Source organism: Leptodactylus fuscus, chromosome 3 (genome assembly GCF_031893055.1).
Source record: "Leptodactylus fuscus isolate aLepFus1 chromosome 3, aLepFus1.hap2, whole genome shotgun sequence".
In the NCBI taxonomy this organism is placed as follows: Eukaryota; Metazoa; Chordata; class Amphibia; order Anura; family Leptodactylidae; genus Leptodactylus; species Leptodactylus fuscus.
In genome coordinates this window covers 184,093,134-184,116,678 of record NC_134267.1, presented here as the reverse complement: position 1 = coordinate 184,116,678, position 23,545 = coordinate 184,093,134, and the positions used below count along the sequence as shown (strand labels likewise).

The following is a 23,545-nucleotide window of genomic DNA, read 5'->3' as shown; positions in this document are numbered from 1 at the left end:
TACCAAAGACAAAACCTTCTGGTGTTATATATTAGATCAATGGTTCTTAACCAGGGTTCGATCGAACCCTAGGCCGTGTGCACCGTTCATTTTGTGTAGCAGTAAAAAAAACATATACATATGTCTTGAATTTGGAAATAATAATAATAATAATACATTTTATTTATATAGCGCCAACATATTCTGCAGCGCTGTACAATTAGTAGGGTTAAAATACAGACAGAAAGATACATTACAAGAAAAGTCATTTCACACAATGGGTCTGAAGGCCCTGCTCGCAATGGCTTACAATCAATGAGATTGTATCATATTTGATTTATCACTATAGAAGGGTTTGGTGAATGTGCATATGAAACTGGTGGGCTCGGTACCTCAAACAAGATTAAGAACTACTGTATTAGATTATCTGCTCCATGTAGATGCCGCACGTCTCCAGCTCCAGCCATTGTGTAATACTGGGGCTGCTCATAGTCTGTAGGATGGAAGCTCCTCCTCTATATACGGTGCAGCGCTTCTGCTACCACATGTTTGTCTGGCCACCAGAGTTCCTAACAAGCACATAGCGGTTACTGTTGTTTTCCAACCATTTTTCTTTTTTGTATTTTTGCTCTTTACTAACTATACATGTATTATTAATCAAGTATGTATCACCTCTCATCCTCAGATATCTGACCTAATCCATGGAGCAGCGGCAGAAACAACTCTATCAAGGTACCGCAGCCTGAAATACGCCCTCCTGACATGCGCATTTATGGAAGCTATTGGAGGAGCCTTCTTTTTGGCCAACGCCCACTTTATTGAGAGGGACCGCAAGGAGGCAGAAACGGAGTCTGAAGGTGAGTACAGAATATCACCATTGTCCTCTAAATTCTCCTGCAGAATTACAGTAGAGCCCTGCCTTGGATTATCATTGGTTCTATAGTCACAAATGTGAAATCCAGCGTCTTTGTAATATCTGCAGAACAGTCTGTGTCTTGCAAGATTTGCATGGCTCACTTCTGCTATGAATAACACACTGCCTCTGTGATAATGTTAATCCTCTTCTCTTCATCCCTTAGACTAGCTCCACCATCATGACTGCCACTAGAGGTGAAAACTCTCCTGCAAGACATGAAGGCCACCATATGAGGATTTGATCTGCGACATGGGCAAGCACGGTGGCTCAGTGCTTACTGCTTGCTTGCAGAGCTGGAGTCCTGGGTGGGTGAGAATCCATCCAAGGGCAACACCTGCAGTAAGTTTGTATGTTCTCCCCGTGCTTGCGTGGGTTTTCTCCGGGTACTCCGGTTTCCTCCCACAAAAATCTTGACTGACGTTAATAAAGAAGTCAGTCAGTCAAAAAAAAATATTAGTGTCCCTGAGTCTCTCTATAACTCTTTACAGAACTTAATAGATCAAAGGATGAATAGACAATTTATTATAAGGGTTTTCCTGGATTACAATAACCTGGCTGCTTTCTTTTAGAAATGGCACCACACCTGTCTATAGGAAGGGATGTGGGACAGCAGGTCACTTTCATTAATTGGAATGGGGCTGAGGTGTAATGCCACACAAACTGTGAACAGGTGTAACGCTAGAGGCTTAAGGTGTGGTCTTTGAGTCTTAGTCCGGGGCTCCATGTGACAGAAATGCTTCGATTTCACAGTGTTTTACAATAATGGCAAAGTGGATGGGACTCTAGTGAACCCCATGGCCACTTTGGGTAAAAACCGCAGTGTAAACATGCCGCAATTTCCAAAACTGGTGCAGTTTTGGAAATCGCAGCATTTCAATTATACCTATGCAAACGCCGGTGGTTTCCCTATAGGTATAATTGTAACAGAAAGTCTGTGGAGGAAAACTCCGATGCCTCGCTGCTACGGTTTTTCCCACAGCGCTATGAAGGTGCGGGATGCCCTGTGGGACCTTAGCCTTATAGTCCACACATCTCAGGCCAGTTTACTACAGTCCAAGCCGTGTACTAACATTTGAAGGCAGACTTCATTACGGTAACTAGAAAATACCATAAAACAGTGATAAGACTTACATTTTATTCAGGGTATCTGACAACATACTTCCCCACCTTGAGTGCTCACCTTGAGTGAAGTTAATATAGACGTCAGTGAATAAAATAGCATTGCATCAGAAACTCTTTATAATTCTTCATAGACCTTTATAGCAATAGTAAAACATTTTGCAGAATAGATAGCTTTCCTAGAAAAGTGGAAGCTGTTTAAGTTGCAAAAGGGGCCAAGTCTATATTCATTCCCATGGATTTAGAGTGAGAGCATGTAAGGAGGGTCACGTGAGTTCCAGAAGAGCTTTGTATTAGTGGCATATTTTCTCCAAAAGTATGCCATATCCCGAAACTAAACCCTAGCTTGATTTTGCAGGATTTTTTAAAGTAGACATGAAATATAAGCCCTACTCCAAAAATAAGCCCTAGTTATTACAGTCAGTGCCTCCAGCGCTAGGTTATGTCATTGATGTCATAGAGAAAGAGACTAAACTCACTGTAGCTCCCAACCTTCCAGGACAAGTGCCCTGAAACCTCCTGCCATGGCAGGGCAAAATCTGTTCACCCATTCCCAAGTACTGCATCTTGCCTTCTGAATGCCATCTTCCAGGGCCCCCCGCCAGGGCCGCTACTATGCTGTGGGCTTCATTATCTAAATGACCAGATGTCAGGTGCCACTCCTGCTCACTCCCACAGATGCAGCCACTCCACTATAGCACATCCCTTTTAGCATAAAGGAGAGGAGATAGAGAGGGTACAGGGCCACTGCCACACAAACCTTTAGAAAGAGAGAGTGCTAGTAAGTTTAAGACCCACTGACCCAGCAACATCAAATGTGAATGTAAATTAGGGTTACTAACCCTAACCATTTTACAGAACACGTCTGGAGCAAAAAAAAAAAAAAAAAATAGATTCCAATTTGTTTCTGTGCCTGAAAAATAAGACCTACCTCAAAAATAAACCCTAGCCCTTTTTTCGTAAAAATATATATATATATATATATATATATATATATATATATATATATATATATATATATAAGACCCTGTCTTACTTTCAGAGAAACATGGTAACATGATTTTTTTTTTAGTAAAAATTAAGTAAATTTGGAATGATTAAGCCAACTGTACCTAGCACATCGTCATTCTCTAAATAATGGGCAAGTAGAACATATATTGAATCAAATTTAACACCTTTGCACCACTTTTTTTTTCACTTTTGCATTTTTATATTCAACTTTTTTCTTTCTTTAAGCCAAATTATTTTGTTCACAGAGCTGTATGAGGGCTAATGTTTTGCTGGACAAATTCTACTTCATACTTATACCATTTAATATCCCACACAATGTTCTGGATATCTTGTAAAAAAATCAAAATAAGGTGGAAAGAAACAGCATTTGTATAATTTTCTTATGACAGTGTTTACTATGCAGCTCAAAGGACATGATCACAAATTTACAGGAAGGTGGACATGTCTATTGATAACCCATTGACACATGTAATCTTTGTGTACTATCAATAAATATATAGGGTTTAGGGGTGCACTTGCTTTTCAGGCTGTGCAATCCCTATATTTTATAGGATTATACTTTTTTTTTTTTTTTTTTTTTTTACATTTCCTGCTTCAAAGCAGATTTTTGTTCCTTCCAGTTCTGGTGATATGTGCATGCATATGTAGGCCTTACCGATGTGAATGAACTCTGCACATGTTGAATTCTTATTTTAGGAGTTGTAGTGCATATACATTTTTGTTAGGTTTCCACTTTTAGAAACTAATATAATTTTTATAAAACATTTTTTTTTAAATCAAAATTGGATAATGGTGCTTGTCCATATTCAGTACCAAGTGGCATTTTGACAATGCTGCAGGTACCTACTTTCAAAAAATATAGAGGAATAGGGGGTTAGTATAATTTTTAACATTGCAATTTAGATTTTGTCCATCTCAAAACTGTGAAATTGCTCAGGCTACCAGAGGTGCAAATTATCCGATTACCTATGGGAGTGAAAGGGTTAAAATCTGCATGTATGCCGACCCAACAATGACTTTTTAATGAAAGTTTGCCACAGATTTTGTAGAAAATATTTGCCACATTTGCACCTATAGTAAGTGCAACAGAACTTATTTACTAGATATTCATAATGTAGTAATCTTGGAAAAGACAGCGCGACAGGTCTATCCTAACTAGGAGAATCGTGTACAATATCAAAAATGGCAAGCTGAAGAAAAAAAAACACCACAGAAAAGACCATGGAGCAAATTTTTTTCTGCAGTGTTTTTCACAGAAAGTTTGCAGTTTTCCCTCTGCCGACTTTCTGTCCCTGCTATACCTAAGCATAATACGCCAGTGTTTCCGTAGGTATAATTTTCAAGTGATTTTGAACTCAATTTTTTCCACTGCAGATTTAATCTTGCAATGTGTAGATGGAAATAACCAGAATCCCAATCACTTTGCAGGTACTGAATTAGAGTGCATTCACACTACTGATACGCTGCCTGATTCTGAACATTAAAACACGTTCAGAATCAGCGCGTATAAAGCAGATCCCATTCATTTCAATGGGAGCCGGCATACGAGCGCTCCCCATTGAAATGAATGGGCTGCTTTTTCACTACGAGCGCTCCCATTGAAGTGAATGGGAAGTGCTCGCGTGTACGGCTAGCTCTGCTCATGCCAAGCCGTACACACGAGCACTTCCCATTCACTTCAATGGGAGCGCTCGTAGTGAAAAAAAGCAGCCCATTCATTTTAATGGGGAGCGCTCGTATGCCGGCTCCCATTGAAATGAATGGGAACTGCTTTATACGCGCTGATTCTGAACGTGTTTTAATGTTCAGAATCAGGCAGCATATCAGTAGTGTGAATGCACCCTAACGCATTTTTTCCAGGGGCGTTTCTGCCACGACCAAAACACTGCATATTAGCAACATGGGGACCCGGCTTACATGTTTTCTTGCAAGAGTAAAATATAAGTGACCTTATGTGGGTTCTTTACAACTTTTTTTCCTACAGAGAGATACATTGAAATTGCAATATAGGCAACTCTGTGTTGCCATGGAACTGCTGCTTCATTTTCCCTATTAAGAAATGTGTATTGCAAGTATATTTTTCAATACACATCTTTGCATAATCTTCCAAAAGAACAGTGTGCATACTTAGAAACCGGCAGCTACATATTATGGACGAGTGTGAGCAACACCACAGTCATGCCATTGTAAGAGCCATCCAATATGTTAGTTTAACTACAACTCGTAGTTTTAGGCACCAATTTACCTGTATAAATTTTACATCCTCTATTATAATGAGAGGACAGAAAATTGACGACCTGAAGGTCATGACCTTGTTCTTTACACTATGTGAATATCTTAGTGATGCAAAGACTTCTGGACTCTCAATTAGGCTAATCCCGGAGTGTTTCTAGCTGAGGATGAGAAATGTACAATAAGACTAGATTTTGTACATTAAAACTTTGTGTAGTATATGTTATTAAAAAAAAAAACCTCCATGCCTCTGGCCCATAATGAACACTTCTGTTTCATATCGTAGAAGTGAAAGCTGTAATGACAGCTAAATCAGGGCCTGTCAATTATTGCAAAAAATTAATTAATCCGTTAATGCACACATTGATTAAATCGTACTTCAAAAGGCGTGTAGATGGGGGTGATCCATTAATTTCACTTCAGATGACAGGCACATAGGCTGAGCAAATGCTTTTTCAGTGAAAATACTTTATGGGTAGTTGCCTTAGCCGTCGCTGTTAATCTGATTTTATTAGGCAGAGACGCTCGAACAAATTTTGGTTTACAGATTGCGTCTTTGAAGAGGAAAGCATAAATTATTTGTGGAAAGGAGTTATCAGAGCTTTAAGGAGTAATATTTTCTGGCATCTAAGTTTAAAGCATACAATCCCTTTTAGCAACATGTTTGATCAAATTATTTTACAGGCTTTTAATTACAGGGGAACTTGTTTCCCGTCTGTTTTTGAGGATCAAAGTGGATAGTTTCCAGTTTTCTTTGTAAATTTTGTAAGGTTGGAAGGAGAATTAATTGCAATGTGGAAAGTTTTATTTTGTAATTATTGCACATAAAGACATCAGTATGATAGGTGCTTGAAGGAAATGCCAAATCCCAGTTATCTAATTGATCATCTCTGCTGGACTAATATAATAGTATAAGAAATCCCTGTGGATCTGGACCAGGCAAATGTAAGCACTCTGTATGGACAGTTTTGGTGTAATTGGTGTAACTCAACATAACTGCCTATATGTACTAAATTATGGGGATAACGTCTATCCTTAGGGAGAGACCACCCTGTTTACATCTTGGGAGACAGATTTGCATATTCTTCTCATATATGTACTAAGTATGTTTTTAGTACACCCCAGGAGTACCTGATCATTCCTTATACCTGACTCCATATTGTTATGCTAGTACCCCAATCATTACATAGTGCCAGAACTGGCTGACAATAGAAAGCAGTAGAAATAGCTGTTTAAATCCTATACAGCACTAGGAGTCAGATCCCAGAAACGCAAACACCTTCACCAGAGCCAGTCACAAAGCCAGATGGTTTTGAACGGAATTTGGGCCCCAAACTATCCTAAAAGAAACTTCTACAAGAAATAGATGTTCCACAAACTGAAGTCAAACCAGAACCCACGATACCTTACAAGGCAGATCAAAAGCAGGAGAATAAATCAAGAGAGTAAACATCCAAGCCAAGAGTCAAATAGCGAGGTAACAACAAAGCCAAAATCAAGAGATAAGCAGCTTTCCATTAACACTCCAAAAGTCAATTTAGAGCAGTCCAATACCCATGATCAGGATATAACAGCCACACTAGGTATAACCAAATAATAAGCACCTGACTGTGGATGACGAGGGTTTAAATATCCCTCCTCAGTTGCTAAATGGGTAAGCCTAAACACTGCAGAAGCTTTCCATGTTGGCATAGCAATGTTACAGCAACAATAGATACACTGAGATTTTTAAAAGTCATTTCATTACTCTATGCTATTTAATAACTTTCATATCAGTCAGCAGAATAAGAATTCCCTTTATTTTTAGGCACACGTCACCTTTACATAAGTTAATTAGGCATGTACAATTACAAAAAGTAATAAATAGTAGCACTGTATTCCAAAATTGGTTTCGTAGAATAGTTTTTCTTTTTTTTTTTTTAACTTTGATTCTCAAGTACTGTCAACTATCCCAGCAATTAGCAAATTGTTTCATAGGTGATATAACTAGTGTCCAAACATTATCCATTATCACATGTACTCTATAAGATACAAATGCGTCCTTTGCTCTTCATTGGACATATGTGTCACAAGATGAACAGCTTTTCAGAACAACAAGATTCTACAATATAGTATCACAAGATCATTATGTGATATGTGTCTTAGTGCAGCCATTCAGTAGTTGTGTTGGGAATTGCAACATGTCAAGAGTTTTGCTAGCATATTCACAATGTTATATTGAATTGGACTGATTTCATGACAAATGGAAGCCTTTAACCAATTTTAAATTAAGGGTGGACAAATCTGTAACTTTCAAATGGTTTTCTTATTAAAAAGAGACTGTCACCAGAACCTAGCATATCAACCCAGCTCTTCAGATTACGATCAGCTGAATCACATGGTGTTTTCCCCTTGTGAATTGGTGCCTCTGTTGCTGAGCTGTTGCTGTTTTTGTCAATATCTAAATGTCATGTACGGATTGTCTTAGCATATGAAGTGGGTGCGTGTTTCAGAGCTCAATTCACCCCACTCAATGTTGCATTCTGCTCAGGCTGAAAATTGAGGTTGAATCATACCCCAACACAGTCCGCGCACCCCAAATACACACTGCCACCACTATTGACTTATTAAGCTCAGTAGCAACCTCATCCACATGTACACACATACCACTAACAGTAAAGAACAAACACTAAAAATGGCAAAGGGTTCATAAAGCATAATACAGAGTACCACTAAATGTAATTATTTAATATCCAAGGGGTTCAGTTCTATATATGACAAACAAATAAAAGATGTCATGACAAACAAAACTGTTTTTAAAAAAAGGAGAAAAAAATATGAAAAAACCTGATCACTAGAGTTCTATTGTTTCTATGGAGCTCGCAGGATCTCTCAGACGGGTTGGGCACTACAAACTTCTAGGTAGGCTACCAAGGTTTGACAAAGTTCTGAGGTATTTTCAGTCTTTTGTAATGTGAAGCTCCTAGCTTGTTCTTAGCCATACCTCATGCCAGAGTGGCAACTGTATCCCCCTTGGAAAGCTGGGAAATGACTGGTTTAACTTGCATCTTGGAAAGAGGAATGCCCTACAAATAGATGAGGCAACTGTCTGGTTACAACTCCCCCTCTACTATACCTGACTCCTTTATGATGGGGGCCAAGAAGTTGTGAAGCAATGAACCTACCTCAGCTCTGTATCTATTCTTGTGATTGCAGGAACAAACAGTTTCACCCCATCACATGACATTACTTGAATACTCAAATACCAGCGTAATATATTAGATGACACAATAATGTCTCTTCCTGGCGCCCTTAGTGGCTGCCTCGACACAGGGCTCCAAGCTGGGAGCAACCTTATCTTTCCTTTTCCACTCTTTTTCTTTATATCTTCAAAAATCCTGTAACCAAGAAAACTAGCACTATGAATTAGCAACTATAAATCGAATGGAAGACCCTGTGGAGTTTTTTTTGTTCCTTTTGTTTCTATTGTAAAGCACGGACTCAAGACCTGGTTCAGCTGGTTTCCTGTGTCTACACATGTGCCTATTACCATCCCCCCAGGACACCATGCGGCATGGAGGAGAAACCTACATGGAAGTGTGGACTTCTTCGTTCAAGGAGATGATTTTTGGCGTCTATTGCTGATGTGTGAGGATGCTACAGCTGACTGGTATTTCTTTCTATTACTGTGTACACATGGGACTCTGCTACAGCCTGGAAACCTACCATCACCCACCTACCCCAGGAGTTATGGAAGCTTGGCAAGAGAACATCACCATGTATACCTGGATGGCTTCAGACTTCTTTGGGGAAGTAGAACACAGTGGTAAGGAGGAGGAGGGTTTGTGATGAAGGACATTTGGGGCATTTTTTTGTGGTTAATGGACAATAGTGCTGATGCAAGATACCGAACTATCAGCTGTGAGCATGAGATCTCACTACGTACCAAAGAACTACCACATGTTATCATGATAGCTGCATATGTCCCCCCCACCTCTGCAAAAATGTTTTTCTGCCTGTTATATCTACATGCTGTGACCCCCCTCCTCATGTCCTCCAACCACATTCGGCTGTATTATTAACATCACTTCACACAGAGGACTAAATGATCCTGCAGTGTGTCTGTGTTTCTTTCGTTTTAGTTGCTATGATTGCTCTATCTGCCATGAGCTTCTATGTGTTTCTCTCTTGTTATATACTACTGTACCATCTATGAAACTGTATCACTGAAATTTCCCCATTGTGGGACTATTAAAGGATTATCTTATCTTATCTTATCTCTATATACATGAAAAATATAATTCAGTAATGATATAGACACAAGTGGGGCTTCTTTCATCACAGTAAATTAGCTCTCTGGAAGACTAAGGGTGTTGTCATCACTCCAAATAGGTAAGCAGCAACACCCCGATTCCTCCAAAGAACAATATTGCATATTGACAAAAACTGTGATATCTAAGTAACAGAGGCCTTAATTTATAAAGGCTATAAGGGGAAAATACAGTTTGATTCAAGTGAACATATCCTATCTATCTGCCGGAGGAACTGTATCTAAAGAAGTGGAAAAATATTTTTTTTTTTTCTGATCCTGGACAACCCTGAAATACCTGACTCAATGGAAGAACTGGACTGAATTTGAGAGACACTGGCATACTGTATTGTAGAATCATAAAGCTCCAATAGTAGGCGCTATCGCTCCTGTTCATAAAACCTTTTTAGTAGTGAGATTTATTCTTATTTGTGGATAAAATGGATCTTCACTTTAACTTTTCCCTGTGCATCAGTCGTCTTACAGACACATGAGCAGGATATATAACCAATCCGACAGCCTCCGATAGATAACACAGACATCTCTTTCAGAGAAATGCATAATAAATTTCTCCCTAACTGGTATTTCGCTCAAGATATTTTCCTACAACCCTCTCTTAATCTGTTCTGTTTACCTGGAAATGATTCACGGGATGAAAGAGAACTTGTAAGCATCAAGCAGGGACAGTTATATTTTGCGGCTCTGGCTGCTGGGTGTATCCTCCTGCCAAATGTCAATAACCTCTCCTCCCCCAGAAGATGTTATTTTAGGTTTATAAAATTCACACGGTGACACTTATCATCCACAGGCATTAATGACATCTGCTGGAAGCTAACCCAGCTAAGAATAAACATCCTCAGGTTTCTTAACAGCCCCAACCAATGTCTTTATCATAGCACGTCCATTAGAAAATGAACCGAACAATGTAAAACAAAACGAAGAGAGACCGAACAAACCAATTACATGTGAAAATAGAAAGTATATATAGCACAATTATACGAGCTCCAACAGGGTAACAACTTCTGTGAAGATCACTTTTCACCTTCCAGCTTAGTGACAACTGAAAGGTAAGTAAAACTTAGCACAATAAATATTACTAAAGTCTAATTACAGCTTCTTTTTACTTGGAGCTCGGTAGCCGAATGTCTCCTAGAATCTATTCCATTACATGGAATATATTAAAGAATAGTTCCATTATTTGGAATAAATTAAATATAATTTCTATTATCTAGAATTTATTCAAGTGAATTTATAAATGACCCTGTATTTCCCACATCGGCCATGGATTTCTCCTCATTATTGATTACAAGGGGAAATGCTTACTAAGTATTTTCTTTATATGCTTCCCTTGCTCTGATATTAAATGCAGTTATGGCTGTGAAACCTGGCAGGTTTGCTCAATGGAACATGAGAAAACTAATTAAGACTACATAAATAGCTAAGAAATTCAGCAACAAGGCTGGAAATGGTTTTCTCCAGTAGGTGTGAGCAAAGAGGGACGGAGAATCAATTTATTATTGAGAGGTACGTTTGATAAAGAAGTTTCTTTGGGTCCACCTGCTGAGGGTCCATCCTTCATCTATATATAACTTTACATTTCTTCATTTAATTGCATCATAAATTTTGTTGCTCTTATTGCACGCAGAGGACATTGGATCACAAAGGTCAAATATGCTATTTGTGAACAAACCTTCAAGATATAGATGGCTTCCCTTCAGTAATTCAGGTTAGTGAGATTAGAAAATGGTATCCAGTGTAGGAGGACTGGCTATAGGGGGTCTTAGGGAGATTAAAAAATGTGTTTTCAAAAAGTATAGGCATTGTGATAAAATACAGTAAAATAAAAAAAATAATGCTCAACAGTTTAGTCTCTTGCTGCTCTAGCGACTTTAGTTGGTGGTCCCACTACTCCTGCAGCCATGTCATGTACATCAATGTTGCTACTAGAGATGAGCGAACAGTGTTCTATCGAACTCATGTTCGATCGGATATTAGGCTGTTCGGCATGTTCGAATCGAATCGAACACCACGTGGTAAAGTGCGCCATTACTCGATTCCCCTCCCACCTTCCCTGGCGCCTTTTTTGCTCCAATAACAGCGCAGGGTAGGTGGGACAGGAACTACGACACCGGTGACGTTGAGAAAAGTAGGCAAAACCCATTGGCTGCCGAAAACATGTGACCTCTAATTTAAAAGAACAGCGCCGCCCAGGTTCGCGTCATTCTGAGCTTGCAATTCACCGAGGACGGAGGTTTCCGTCCAGCTAGCTAGGGCTTAGATTCTGGGTAGGCAGGGACAGGCTAGGATAGGAAGGAGAAGACAACCACAACAGCTCTTGTAAGAGCTAAATTCCAGGGAGAAGCTTGTCAGTGTAACGTGGCACTGACGGGCTCAATCGCCGCAACCCAGCTTTCCCAGGATCCTGAATGGAATACACTGTCAGTGTATTCCCGTATACCCGATATATACCCCGATACCCGTTCCAACGGTGTGCCCCCCCACCTTCACCCCAGAAATACCCTGCAAGTCCCCTAGCAATAGAATTGGGGCTATATACACCCACAATTTTTACTACTGGTATACAGTGCCATTGTCTGACTGGGAATTCAAAGAATATATTGGGAATACAAATACCCTCATTTCTTGCTACTGCCATATAGTGCCAGTGTCTGACTGGTAATTCAAAGAATATATTGGGGTTACGTGCACCCACAATTTTTACTACTGGTATACAGTGCCATTGTCTGACTGGGAATTCAAAGAATATATTGGGAATACAAATACCCTCATTTCTTGCTACTGCCATATAGTGCCAGTGTCTGACTGGGAATTCAAAGAATATATTGGGGTTACGTGCACCCACAATTTTTACTACTGGTATACAGTGCCATTGTCTGACTGGGAATTCAAAGAATATATTGGGAATACAAATACCCTCATTTCTTGCTACTGCCATATAGTGCCAGTGTCTGACTGGGAATTCAAAGAATATATTGGGGTTACGTGCACCCACAATTTTTACTACTGGTATACAGTGCCATTGTCTGACTGGGAATTCAAAGAATATATTGGGAATACAAATACCCTCATTTCTTGCTACTGCCATATAGTGCCAGTGTCTGACTGGGAATTCAAAGAATATATTGGGGTTACGTGCACCCACAATTTTTACTACTGGTATACAGTGCCATTGTCTGACTGGGAATTCAAAGAATATATTGGGAATACAAATACCCTCATTTCTTGCTACTGCCATATAGTGCCAGTGTCTGACTGGGAATTCAAAGAATATATTGGGGTTACGTGCACCCACAATTTTTACTACTGGTATACAGTGCCATTGTCTGACTGGGAATTCAAAGAATATATTGGGAATACAAATACCCTCATTTCTTGCTACTGCCATATAGTGCCAGTGTCTGACTGGGAATTCAAAGAATATATTGGGGTTACGTGCACCCACAATTTTTACTACTGGTATACAGTGCCATTGTCTGACTGGGAATTCAAAGAATATATTGGGAATACAAATACCCTCATTTCTTGCTACTGCCATATAGTGCCAGTGTCTGACTGGGAATTCAAAGAATATATTGGGGTTACGTGCACCCACAATTTTTACTACTGGTATACAGTGCCATTGTCTGACTGGGAATTCAAAGAATATATTGGGGTTATAAATACCCTCATTTCTTGCTACTGCCATATAGTGCCAGTTTCTGACTGGTAATTCAAAGAATATATTGGGGTTACGTGCACCCACAATTTTTACTACTGGTATACAGTGCCATTGTCTGACTGGGAATTCAAAGAATATATTGGGAATACAAATACCCTCATTTCTTGCTACTGCCATATAGTGCCAGTGTCTGACTGGGAATTCAAAGAATATATTGGGGTTACGTGCACCCACAATTTTTACTACTGGTATACAGTGCCATTGTCTGACTGGGAATTCAAAGAATATATTGGGAATACAAATACCCTCATTTCTTGCTACTGCCATATAGTGCCAGTGTCTGACTGGGAATTCAAAGAATATATTGGGGTTACGTGCACCCACAATTTTTACTACTGGTATACAGTGCCATTGTCTGACTGGGAATTCAAAGAATATATTGGGAATACAAATACCCTCATTTCTTGCTACTGCCATATAGTGCCAGTGTCTGACTGGGAATTCAAAGAATATATTGGGGTTACGTGCACCCACAATTTTTACTACTGGTATACAGTGCCATTGTCTGACTGGGAATTCAAAGAATATATTGGGGTTATAAATACCCTCATTTCTTGCTACTGCCATATAGTGCCAGTTTCTGACTGGTAATTCAAAGAATATATTGGGGTTACGTGCACCCACAATTTTTACTACTGGTATACAGTGCCATTGTCTGACTGGGAATTCAAAGAGTATATTGGGAATACAAATACCCTCATTTCTTGCTACTGCCATATAGTGCCAGTTTCTGACTGGTAATTCAAAGAATATATTGGGGTTACGTGCACCCACAATTTTTACTACTGGTATACAGTGCCATTGTCTGACTGGGAATTCAAAGAGTATATTGGGAATACAAATACCCTCATTTCTTGCTACTGCCATATAGTGCCAGTGTCTGACTGGGAATTCAAAGAATATATTGGGGTTACGTGCACCCACAATTTTTACTACTGGTATACAGTGCCAATTTCTAACTAGGAATTCAAAATGCGCAAGGCTCCCGGAAAGGGACGTGGACGAGGCCGTGGGCGAGGTCGGGGGAATGGTTCTGGGGAGCAAGGTAGCAGTGAAGCCACAGGGCGTCCCGTGCCTACTCCTGTGGGGCAGCAAGCATTGCGCCACTCCACAGTGCCAGGGTTGCTTGCCACATTAACTAAACTGCAGGGTACAAACCTTAGTAGGCCCGAGAACCAGGAACAGGTCTTGCAATGGCTGTCAGAGAACGCTTACAGCACATTGTCCAGCAGCCAGTCAGACTCTGCCTCCTCTCCTCCTATTACCCAACAGTCTTGTCTTCCTTCCTCCCAAAATTCCGAAGCTTTACAGAACAATAACCCAAACTGTCCCTGCTCCCCAGAGCTGTTCTCCGCTCCTTTCATTGTCCCTCAACCTGCCTCTCCACGTCACGATTCCACGAACCTAACAGAGGAGCATCTGTGTCCAGATGCTCAAACACTAGAGTCTCCTCCATCTCCGTTCGATTTGGTGGTGGATGACCAGCAACCCACCCTCATCGACGATGATGTGACGCAGTTGCCGTCAGGGCATCCAGTTGACCGGCGCATTGTGCGGGAGGAGGAGATGAGACAGGAGTTGGAAGAGGAAGTGGTGGATGATGAGGACACTGACCCGACCTGGACAGGGGGGATGTCAAGCGGGGAAAGTAGTGTGGATGTTGAGGCAGGTGCAGCACCAAAAAGGGTAGCTAGAGGCAGAGGCAGAGGTCAGCAGCTTAGGCGAAGCCAGGCCACACCCGGAATCTCCCAAGATGTTCCAGTTCGTACCCAGCCCCGAAAAACTCCCACCTCGAGGGCACGTTTCTCGAAGGTGTGGAGTTTTTTCAAGGAATGCGCCGAGGACAGATATAGTGTTGTCTGCACAATTTGCCTCTCGAAATTGATTAGGGGCTCTGAGAAGAGCAACCTGTCCACCACTTCAATGCGCCGTCATTTGGAATCCAAGCACTGGAATCAGTGGCAGGCAGCAACGGCAGGACAAAGGCCGCCTGCCGTTCACGCCACTGCCACTGCCTCTGCCACTGCCTCTGCCTCTGCCACTGCCACTGCTGACTGTGCTGGTGATGCACTCCAGAGGACGAGCCAGGACACCACTTCATCTGCCTCCGCCACTTTGTTGACTTCTACCTCATCCTCCCCTGGTCCTGTCTTATCTCCTTCTGCACCATCAAAGGCACCATCAGGCGTTTCTTTACAACAACCCACCATCTCTCAGACATTGGAGCGGCGGCAGAAATACACTGCTAACCACCCACACGCGCAAGCCTTGAACGCCAACATCGCTAAACTGCTGGCCCAGGAGATGTTGGCGTTCCGGCTTGTTGAAACTCCCGCCTTCCTGGACCTGATGGCAACTGCGGCACCTCGCTATGCCGTCCCTAGCCGTCACTACTTCTCCCGGTGTGCCGTCCCCGCCTTGCACCAGCACGTGTCACTCAACATCAGGCGGGCCCTTAGTTCCGCGCTTTGCACAAAGGTCCACTTGACCACCGACGCGTGGACAAGTGCATGCGGACAGGGACGCTACATTTCACTGACGGCACACTGGGTGAATGTAGTTGAGGCTGGGACTGCTTTCCAAACTGGCCCGGTGTACCTCGTCTCCCCGCCTAACATTCCTGGCAGGGACACGAGAAGAACACCCCCCTCCTCCTCCTCCTCTACCGCCTCCTCCTCCGCCACCGCCTCCTCCTCCGCTGTTAGATTGACCCCAGCTACGAGTTGGAAACGTTGCAGCACTGGCGTTGGTAGACGTCAGCAGGCTGTGCTGAAGCTGATCAGCTTGGGGGACAGACAGCACACTGCCTCCGAGGTGAGGGATGCCCTCCTCGATGAGACGGCAATATGGTTTGAGCCGCTGCACCTGGGCCCAGGCATGGTCGTTTGTGATAACGGCCGGAACCTGGTAGCAGCTCTGGAGCTTGCCGGACTCCAACATGTTCCATGCCTGGCCCACGTCTTCAACCTAGTGGTGCAACGTTTCCTAAAGAGCTACCCCAATGTTCCAGAGCTACTGGTGAAAGTGCGGCGCATGTGCGCCCACTTTCGCAAGTCGACAGTAGCCGCTGCTAGCTTAAAATCTCTCCAGCAACGCCTGCATGTGCCACAACACCGGCTTTTGTGCGACGTCCCCACACGCTGGAACTCAACGTTTCAGATGTTGAATAGAGTGGTTGAGCAGCAGAGACCTTTGATGGAATACCAGCTACAAAACCCTAGGGTGCCACAAAGTCAGCTGCCTCAGTTTCACATCCATGAGTGGCCATGGATGAGAGACCTTTGTGACATCCTACGGGTCTTTGAGGAGTCCACAAGGAGGGTGAGCTCTGAGGATGCGATGGTGAGCCTTACAATCCCGCTCTTGTGTGTTCTGAGAGAATCCCTGATTGACATCAGGGATAACTCAGATCACACAGAGGAGTTAGGGATAGCATCCGATCCGTCACAGCTGGAGAGTAGGTCCACACATCTGTCCGCTTCACTGCGTTTAATGGAGGAGGAGGAGGAGGAGGAGGAGGAAGAAGAGTTGTCCGATGATGTGATGGTGATACAGGAGGCTTCCGGGCAACTTCGAATCGTCCCATTGTTGCAGCGCGGATGGGTAGACATGGAGGATGAGGAGGAAATGGAGATTGAACTTTCCGGTGGGGCCAGAGGAGTCATGCCAACTAACACTGTGGCAGACATGGCTGAGTTCATGTTGGGGTGCTTTACAACCGACAAGCGTATTGTCAAAATCATGGAGGACAACCAGTACTGGATCTTTGCTATCCTTGACCCCCGGTATAAAAACAACATCTCGTCTTTTATTCCGGTAGAGGGGAGGGCCAATCGCATCAATGCTTGCCACAGGCAATTGGTGCAGAATATGATGGAGATGTTTCCAGCATGTGACGTTGGCGGCAGGGAGGGCAGTTCCTCCAGTAGGCAACCAAGTTCTCACCGGTCCACACAAACGAGGGGCACACTGTCTAAGGTCTGGGACACCTTGATGGCACCCCCTCGCCAAAGTGCCGCCACGGAGGGTCCTAGTGTCACCAGGCGTGAGAAGTATAGGCGCATGTTGCGGGAATACCTTTCCGACCACAGCCCTGTCCTCTCCGACCCCTCTGCGCCCTACACGTATTGGGTGTCGAAGTTGGACCTGTGGCTTGAACTTGCCCTATATGCCTTGGAGGTGCTGTCCTGTCCTGCCGCCAGCGTCCTATCTGAGAGGGTGTTCAGTGCAGCCGGTGGCATCATCACTGACAAGCGCACCCGTCTGTCAGCTGAGAGTGCCGACCGGCTCACTTTGATAAAAATGAACCACCACTGGATAGAGCCTTCATTTTTGTGCCCACCTGTGTAAAGCACCCCAACATGAAACTCCATGTCTGTACTCAACCTCTCCAATTCCTCCGCATCCTCATACTCATCCACCATAAGCGTTGCACAATTCTGCTAATACTAGGCTCCCTCCAACATGATTTCCCCCAACTCTGCTGGTTAGAGGCTCCCTCCACCCTGATTTCCACCAACTCTGCTGGTTAGAGGCTCCCTCCACCCTGCTTTCCCACAACTCTGCTGGTTAGAGGCTCCCTCCACCATGAATTTGCCCAAACTGGGCTGGTTAGAGGCTCCCTCCACCATGAATTGGTCCAAACTGGGTTTTTTAGAGGCTCCCTCCACCATGAATTGGTCCAAACTGGGGTTTTTAGAGGCTCCCTCCACCATGAATTGGTCCAAACTGGGCTGGTTAGAGGCTCCCTCCACCATGAATTTGCCCAAACTGGGCTGGTTAGAGGCTCCCTCCACCATGAATTTGCCCAAACTGGGCTGGTTAGAGGCTCCCTCCACCATGAATTGGTCCAAACTGGGTTTTTTAGAGGCTCCCTCCACCATGAATTTGCCCAAACTGGGCTGTTTAGAGGCTCCCTCCACCATGAATTGGTCCAAACTGGGCTGTTTAGAGGCTCCCTCCACCATTAATTGGTCCAAACGGCTGGTTAGAGGCTCCCTCCACCATGAATTTCCCAAAACTTGGCTGTTTAGAGGCTCCCTCCACCATTAATTGGTCCAAACTGGGCTGGTTAGAGGCTCCCTCCACCATGAATTTGCCCAAACTGGGCTGTTTAGAGGCTCCCTCCACCATGAATTGGTCCAAACTGGGTTTTTTAGAGGCTCCCTCCACCATGAATTGGTCCAAACTGGGCTGTTTAGAGGCTCCCTCCACCATGAATTTGCCCAAACTGGGCTGTTTAGCGGCTCCCTCCACCATTAATTGGTCCAAACTGGGCTGGTTAGAGGCTCCCTCCACCATGAATTTGCCCAAACTGGGCTGTTTAGAGGCTCCCTCCACCATGAATTTGCCCAAACTGGGCTGGTTAGAGGCTCCCTCCACCATGAATTGGTCCAAACTGGGGTTTTTAGAGGCTCCCTCCACCATGAATTGGTCCAAACTTGGCTGTTTAGAGGCTCCCTCCACCATGAATTGGTCCAAACTGGGGTGGTTAGAGGCTCCCTCCACCATTAATTGGTCCAAACTGGGCTGGTTAGAGGCTCCCTCCACCATTAATTGGTCCAAACTGGGCTGGTTAGAGGCTCCCTCCACCATGAATTGGTCCAAACTGGGGTTTTTAGAGGCTCCCTCCACCATGAATTGGTCCAAACTTGGCTGTTTAGAGGCTCCCTCCACCATTAATTGGTCCAAACTGGGCTGGTTAGAGGCTCCCTCCACCATGAATTGGTCCAAACTGGGTTTTTTAGAGGCTCCCTCCACCATGAATTGGTCCAAACTGGGGTTTTTAGAGGCTCCCTCCACCATGAATTGGTCCAAACTGGGCTGTTTAGCGGCTCCCTCCACCATTAATTGGTCCAAACTGGGCTGGTTAGAGGCTCCCTCCACCATGAATTTGCCCAAACTGGGCTGTTTAGAGGCTCCCTCCACCATGAATTTGCCCAAACTGGGCTGGTTAGAGGCTCCCTCCACCATGAATTGGTCCAAACTGGGGTTTTTAGAGGCTCCCTCCACCATGAATTGGTCCAAACTTGGCTGTTTAGAGGCTCCCTCCACCATTAATTGGTCCAAACTGGGCTGGTTAGAGGCTCCCTCCACCATGAATTGGTCCAAACTGGGTTTTTTAGAGGCTCCCTCCACCATGAATTTGCCCAAACTGGGCTGTTTAGAGGCTCCCTCCACCATGAATTGGTCCAAACTGGGCTGGTTAGAGGCTCCCTCCACCATGAATTTCCCAAAACTTGGCTGTTTAGAGGCTCCCTCCACCATTAATTGGTCCAAACTGGGCTGGTTAGAGGCTCCCTCCACCATGAATTTGCCCAAACTGGGCTGTTTAGAGGCTCCCTCCACCATGAATTGGTCCAAACTGGGTTTTTTAGAGGCTCCCTCCACCATGAATTGGTCCAAACTGGGCTGTTTAGAGGCTCCCTCCACCATGAATTTGCCCAAACTGGGCTGTTTAGCGGCTCCCTCCACCATTAATTGGTCCAAACTGGGCTGGTTAGAGGCTCCCTCCACCATGAATTTGCCCAAACTGGGCTGTTTAGAGGCTCCCTCCACCATGAATTTGCCCAAACTGGGCTGGTTAGAGGCTCCCTCCACCATGAATTGGTCCAAACTGGGGTTTTTAGAGGCTCCCTCCACCATGAATTGGTCCAAACTTGGCTGTTTAGAGGCTCCCTCCACCATGAATTGGTCCAAACTGGGGTGGTTAGAGGCTCCCTCCACCATTAATTGGTCCAAACTGGGCTGGTTAGAGGCTCCCTCCACCATTAATTGGTCCAAACTGGGCTGGTTAGAGGCTCCCTCCACCATGAATTGGTCCAAACTGGGGTTTTTAGAGGCTCCCTCCACCATGAATTTGCCCAAACTGGGCTGGTTAGAGGCTCCCTCCACCATGAATTGGTCCAAACTGGGTTTTTTAGAGGCTCCCTCCACCATGAATTTGCCCAAACTGGGCTGTTTAGAGGCTCCCTCCACCATGAATTGGTCCAAACTGGGCTGTTTAGAGGCTCCCTCCACCATTAATTGGTCCAAACGGCTGGTTAGAGGCTCCCTCCACCATGAATTTCCCAAAACTTGGCTGTTTAGAGGCTCCCTCCACCATTAATTGGTCCAAACTGGGCTGGTTAGAGGCTCCCTCCACCATGAATTTGCCCAAACTGGGCTGTTTAGAGGCTCCCTCCACCATGAATTGGTCCAAACTGGGTTTTTTAGAGGCTCCCTCCACCATGAATTGGTCCAAACTGGGCTGTTTAGAGGCTCCCTCCACCATGAATTTGCCCAAACTGGGCTGTTTAGCGGCTCCCTCCACCATTAATTGGTCCAAACTGGGCTGGTTAGAGGCTCCCTCCACCATGAATTTGCCCAAACTGGGCTGTTTAGAGGCTCCCTCCACCATGAATTTGCCCAAACTGGGCTGGTTAGAGGCTCCCTCCACCATGAATTGGTCCAAACTGGGGTTTTTAGAGGCTCCCTCCACCATGAATTGGTCCAAACTTGGCTGTTTAGAGGCTCCCTCCACCATGAATTGGTCCAAACTGGGGTGGTTAGAGGCTCCCTCCACCATTAATTGGTCCAAACTGGGCTGGTTAGAGGCTCCCTCCACCATTAATTGGTCCAAACTGGGCTGGTTAGAGGCTCCCTCCACCATGAATTGGTCCAAACTGGGGTTTTTAGAGGCTCCCTCCACCATGAATTGGTCCAAACTTGGCTGTTTAGAGGCTCCCTCCACCATTAATTGGTCCAAACTGGGCTGGTTAGAGGCTCCCTCCACCATGAATTGGTCCAAACTGGGTTTTTTAGAGGCTCCCTCCACCATGAATTGGTCCAAACTGGGGTTTTTAGAGGCTCCCTCCACCATGAATTGGTCCAAACTGGGCTGTTTAGCGGCTCCCTCCACCATTAATTGGTCCAAACTGGGCTGGTTAGAGGCTCCCTCCACCATGAATTTGCCCAAACTGGGCTGTTTAGAGGCTCCCTCCACCATGAATTTGCCCAAACTGGGCTGGTTAGAGGCTCCCTCCACCATGAATTGGTCCAAACTGGGGTTTTTAGAGGCTCCCTCCACCATGAATTGGTCCAAACTTGGCTGTTTAGAGGCTCCCTCCACCATTAATTGGTCCAAACTGGGCTGGTTAGAGGCTCCCTCCACCATGAATTGGTCCAAACTGGGTTTTTTAGAGGCTCCCTCCACCATGAATTTGCCCAAACTGGGCTGTTTAGAGGCTCCCTCCACCATGAATTGGTCCAAACTGGGCTGGTTAGAGGCTCCCTCCACCATGAATTTCCCAAAACTTGGCTGTTTAGAGGCTCCCTCCACCATTAATTGGTCCAAACTGGGCTGGTTAGAGGCTCCCTCCACCATGAATTTGCCCAAACTGGGCTGTTTAGAGGCTCCCTCCACCATGAATTGGTCCAAACTGGGTTTTTTAGAGGCTCCCTCCACCATGAATTGGTCCAAACTGGGCTGTTTAGAGGCTCCCTCCACCATGAATTTGCCCAAACTGGGCTGTTTAGCGGCTCCCTCCACCATTAATTGGTCCAAACTGGGCTGGTTAGAGGCTCCCTCCACCATGAATTTGCCCAAACTGGGCTGTTTAGAGGCTCCCTCCACCATGAATTTGCCCAAACTGGGCTGGTTAGAGGCTCCCTCCACCATGAATTGGTCCAAACTGGGGTTTTTAGAGGCTCCCTCCACCATGAATTGGTCCAAACTTGGCTGTTTAGAGGCTCCCTCCACCATGAATTGGTCCAAACTGGGGTGGTTAGAGGCTCCCTCCACCATTAATTGGTCCAAACTGGGCTGGTTAGAGGCTCCCTCCACCATTAATTGGTCCAAACTGGGCTGGTTAGAGGCTCCCTCCACCATGAATTGGTCCAAACTGGGGTTTTTAGAGGCTCCCTCCACCATGAATTGGTCCAAACTTGGCTGTTTAGAGGCTTCCTCCACCATTAATTGGTCCAAACTGGGCTGGTTAGAGGCTCCCTCCACCATGAATTGGTCCAAACTGGGTTTTTTAGAGGCTCCCTCCACCATGAATTGGTCCAAACTGGGGTTTTTAGAGGCTCCCTCCACCATGAATTGGTCCAAACTGGGCTGTTTAGCGGCTCCCTCCACCATTAATTGGTCCAAACTGGGCTGGTTAGAGGCTCCCTCCACCATGAATTTGCCCAAACTGGGCTGTTTAGAGGCTCCCTCCACCATGAATTTGCCCAAACTGGGCTGGTTAGAGGCTCCCTCCACCATGAATTGGTCCAAACTGGGGTTTTTAGAGGCTCCCTCCACCACGAATTGGTCCAAACTTGGCTGTTTAGAGGCTCCCTCCACCATTAATTGGTCCAAACTGGGCTGGTTAGAGGCTCCCTCCACCATGAATTGGTCCAAACTGGGTTTTTTAGAGGCTCCCTCCACCATGAATTTGCCCAAACTGGGCTGTTTAGAGGCTCCCTCCACCATGAATTGGTCCAAACTGGGCTGTTTAGAGGCTCCCTCCACCATTAATTGGTCCAAACTGGGCTGGTTAGAGGCTCCCTCCACCATGAATTTGCCCAAACTGGGCTGTTTAGAGGCTCCCTCCACCATGAATTTGCCCAAACTGGGCTGTTTAGAGGCTCCCTCCACCATGAATTGGTCCAAACTGGGTTTTTTAGAGGCTCCCTCCACCATGAATTGGTCCAAACTGGGCTGTTTAGAGGCTCCCTCCACCATGAATTTGCCCAAACTGGGCTGTTTAGCGGCTCCCTCCACCATTAATTTGTCCAAACTGGGCTGGTTAGAGGCTCCCTCCACCATGAATTTGCCCAAACTGGGCTGTTTAGAGGCTCCCTCCACCATGAATTTGCCCAAACTGGGCTGGTTAGAGGCTCCCTCCACCATGAATTGGTCCAAACTGGGGTTTTTAGAGGCTCCCTCCACCATGAATTGGTCCAAACTTGGCTGTTTAGAGGCTCCCTCCACCATGAATTGGTCCAAACTGGGGTGGTTAGAGGCTCCCTCCACCATTAATTGGTCCACACTGGGCTGGTTAGAGGCTCCCTCCACCATTAATTGGTCCAAACTGGGCTGGTTAGAGGCTCCCTCCACCATTAATTGGTCCAAACTGGGCTGGTTAGAGGCTCCCTCCACCATTAATTGGTCCAAACTGGGCTGGTTAGAGGCTCCCTCCACCATGAATTTGCCCAAACTGGGCTGGTTAGAGGCTCCCTCCACCATGAATTGGTCCAAACTGGGTTTTTTAGAGGCTCCCTCCACCATGAATTT

The 23,545-nt window shown here is 44.8% G+C and overlaps 2 protein-coding genes across 3 annotated transcripts in view; one reads left to right on the top strand and one right to left on the bottom strand.

Annotated features, from left to right (window-relative positions):
* Nucleotides 1-23,545, bottom strand: part of CLSTN2 (calsyntenin 2) — a 722,481-nt gene that overhangs the window by 239,135 nt on the left and 459,801 nt on the right. The gene's annotated exons all lie outside the window — the stretch shown is intronic.
* LOC142196914 (protein spinster homolog 1-like) overlaps nt 1-23,545 on the top strand; it is a 28,405-nt gene that overhangs the window by 3,452 nt on the left and 1,408 nt on the right. The window contains exons 11-12 of the mRNA XM_075266894.1: nt 665-836; nt 11,191-11,271. Coding sequence (XP_075122995.1) covers nt 665-836; nt 11,191-11,271 — 253 coding nt within the window. The remainder of the gene's footprint in view (nt 1-664; nt 837-11,190; nt 11,272-23,545) is intronic.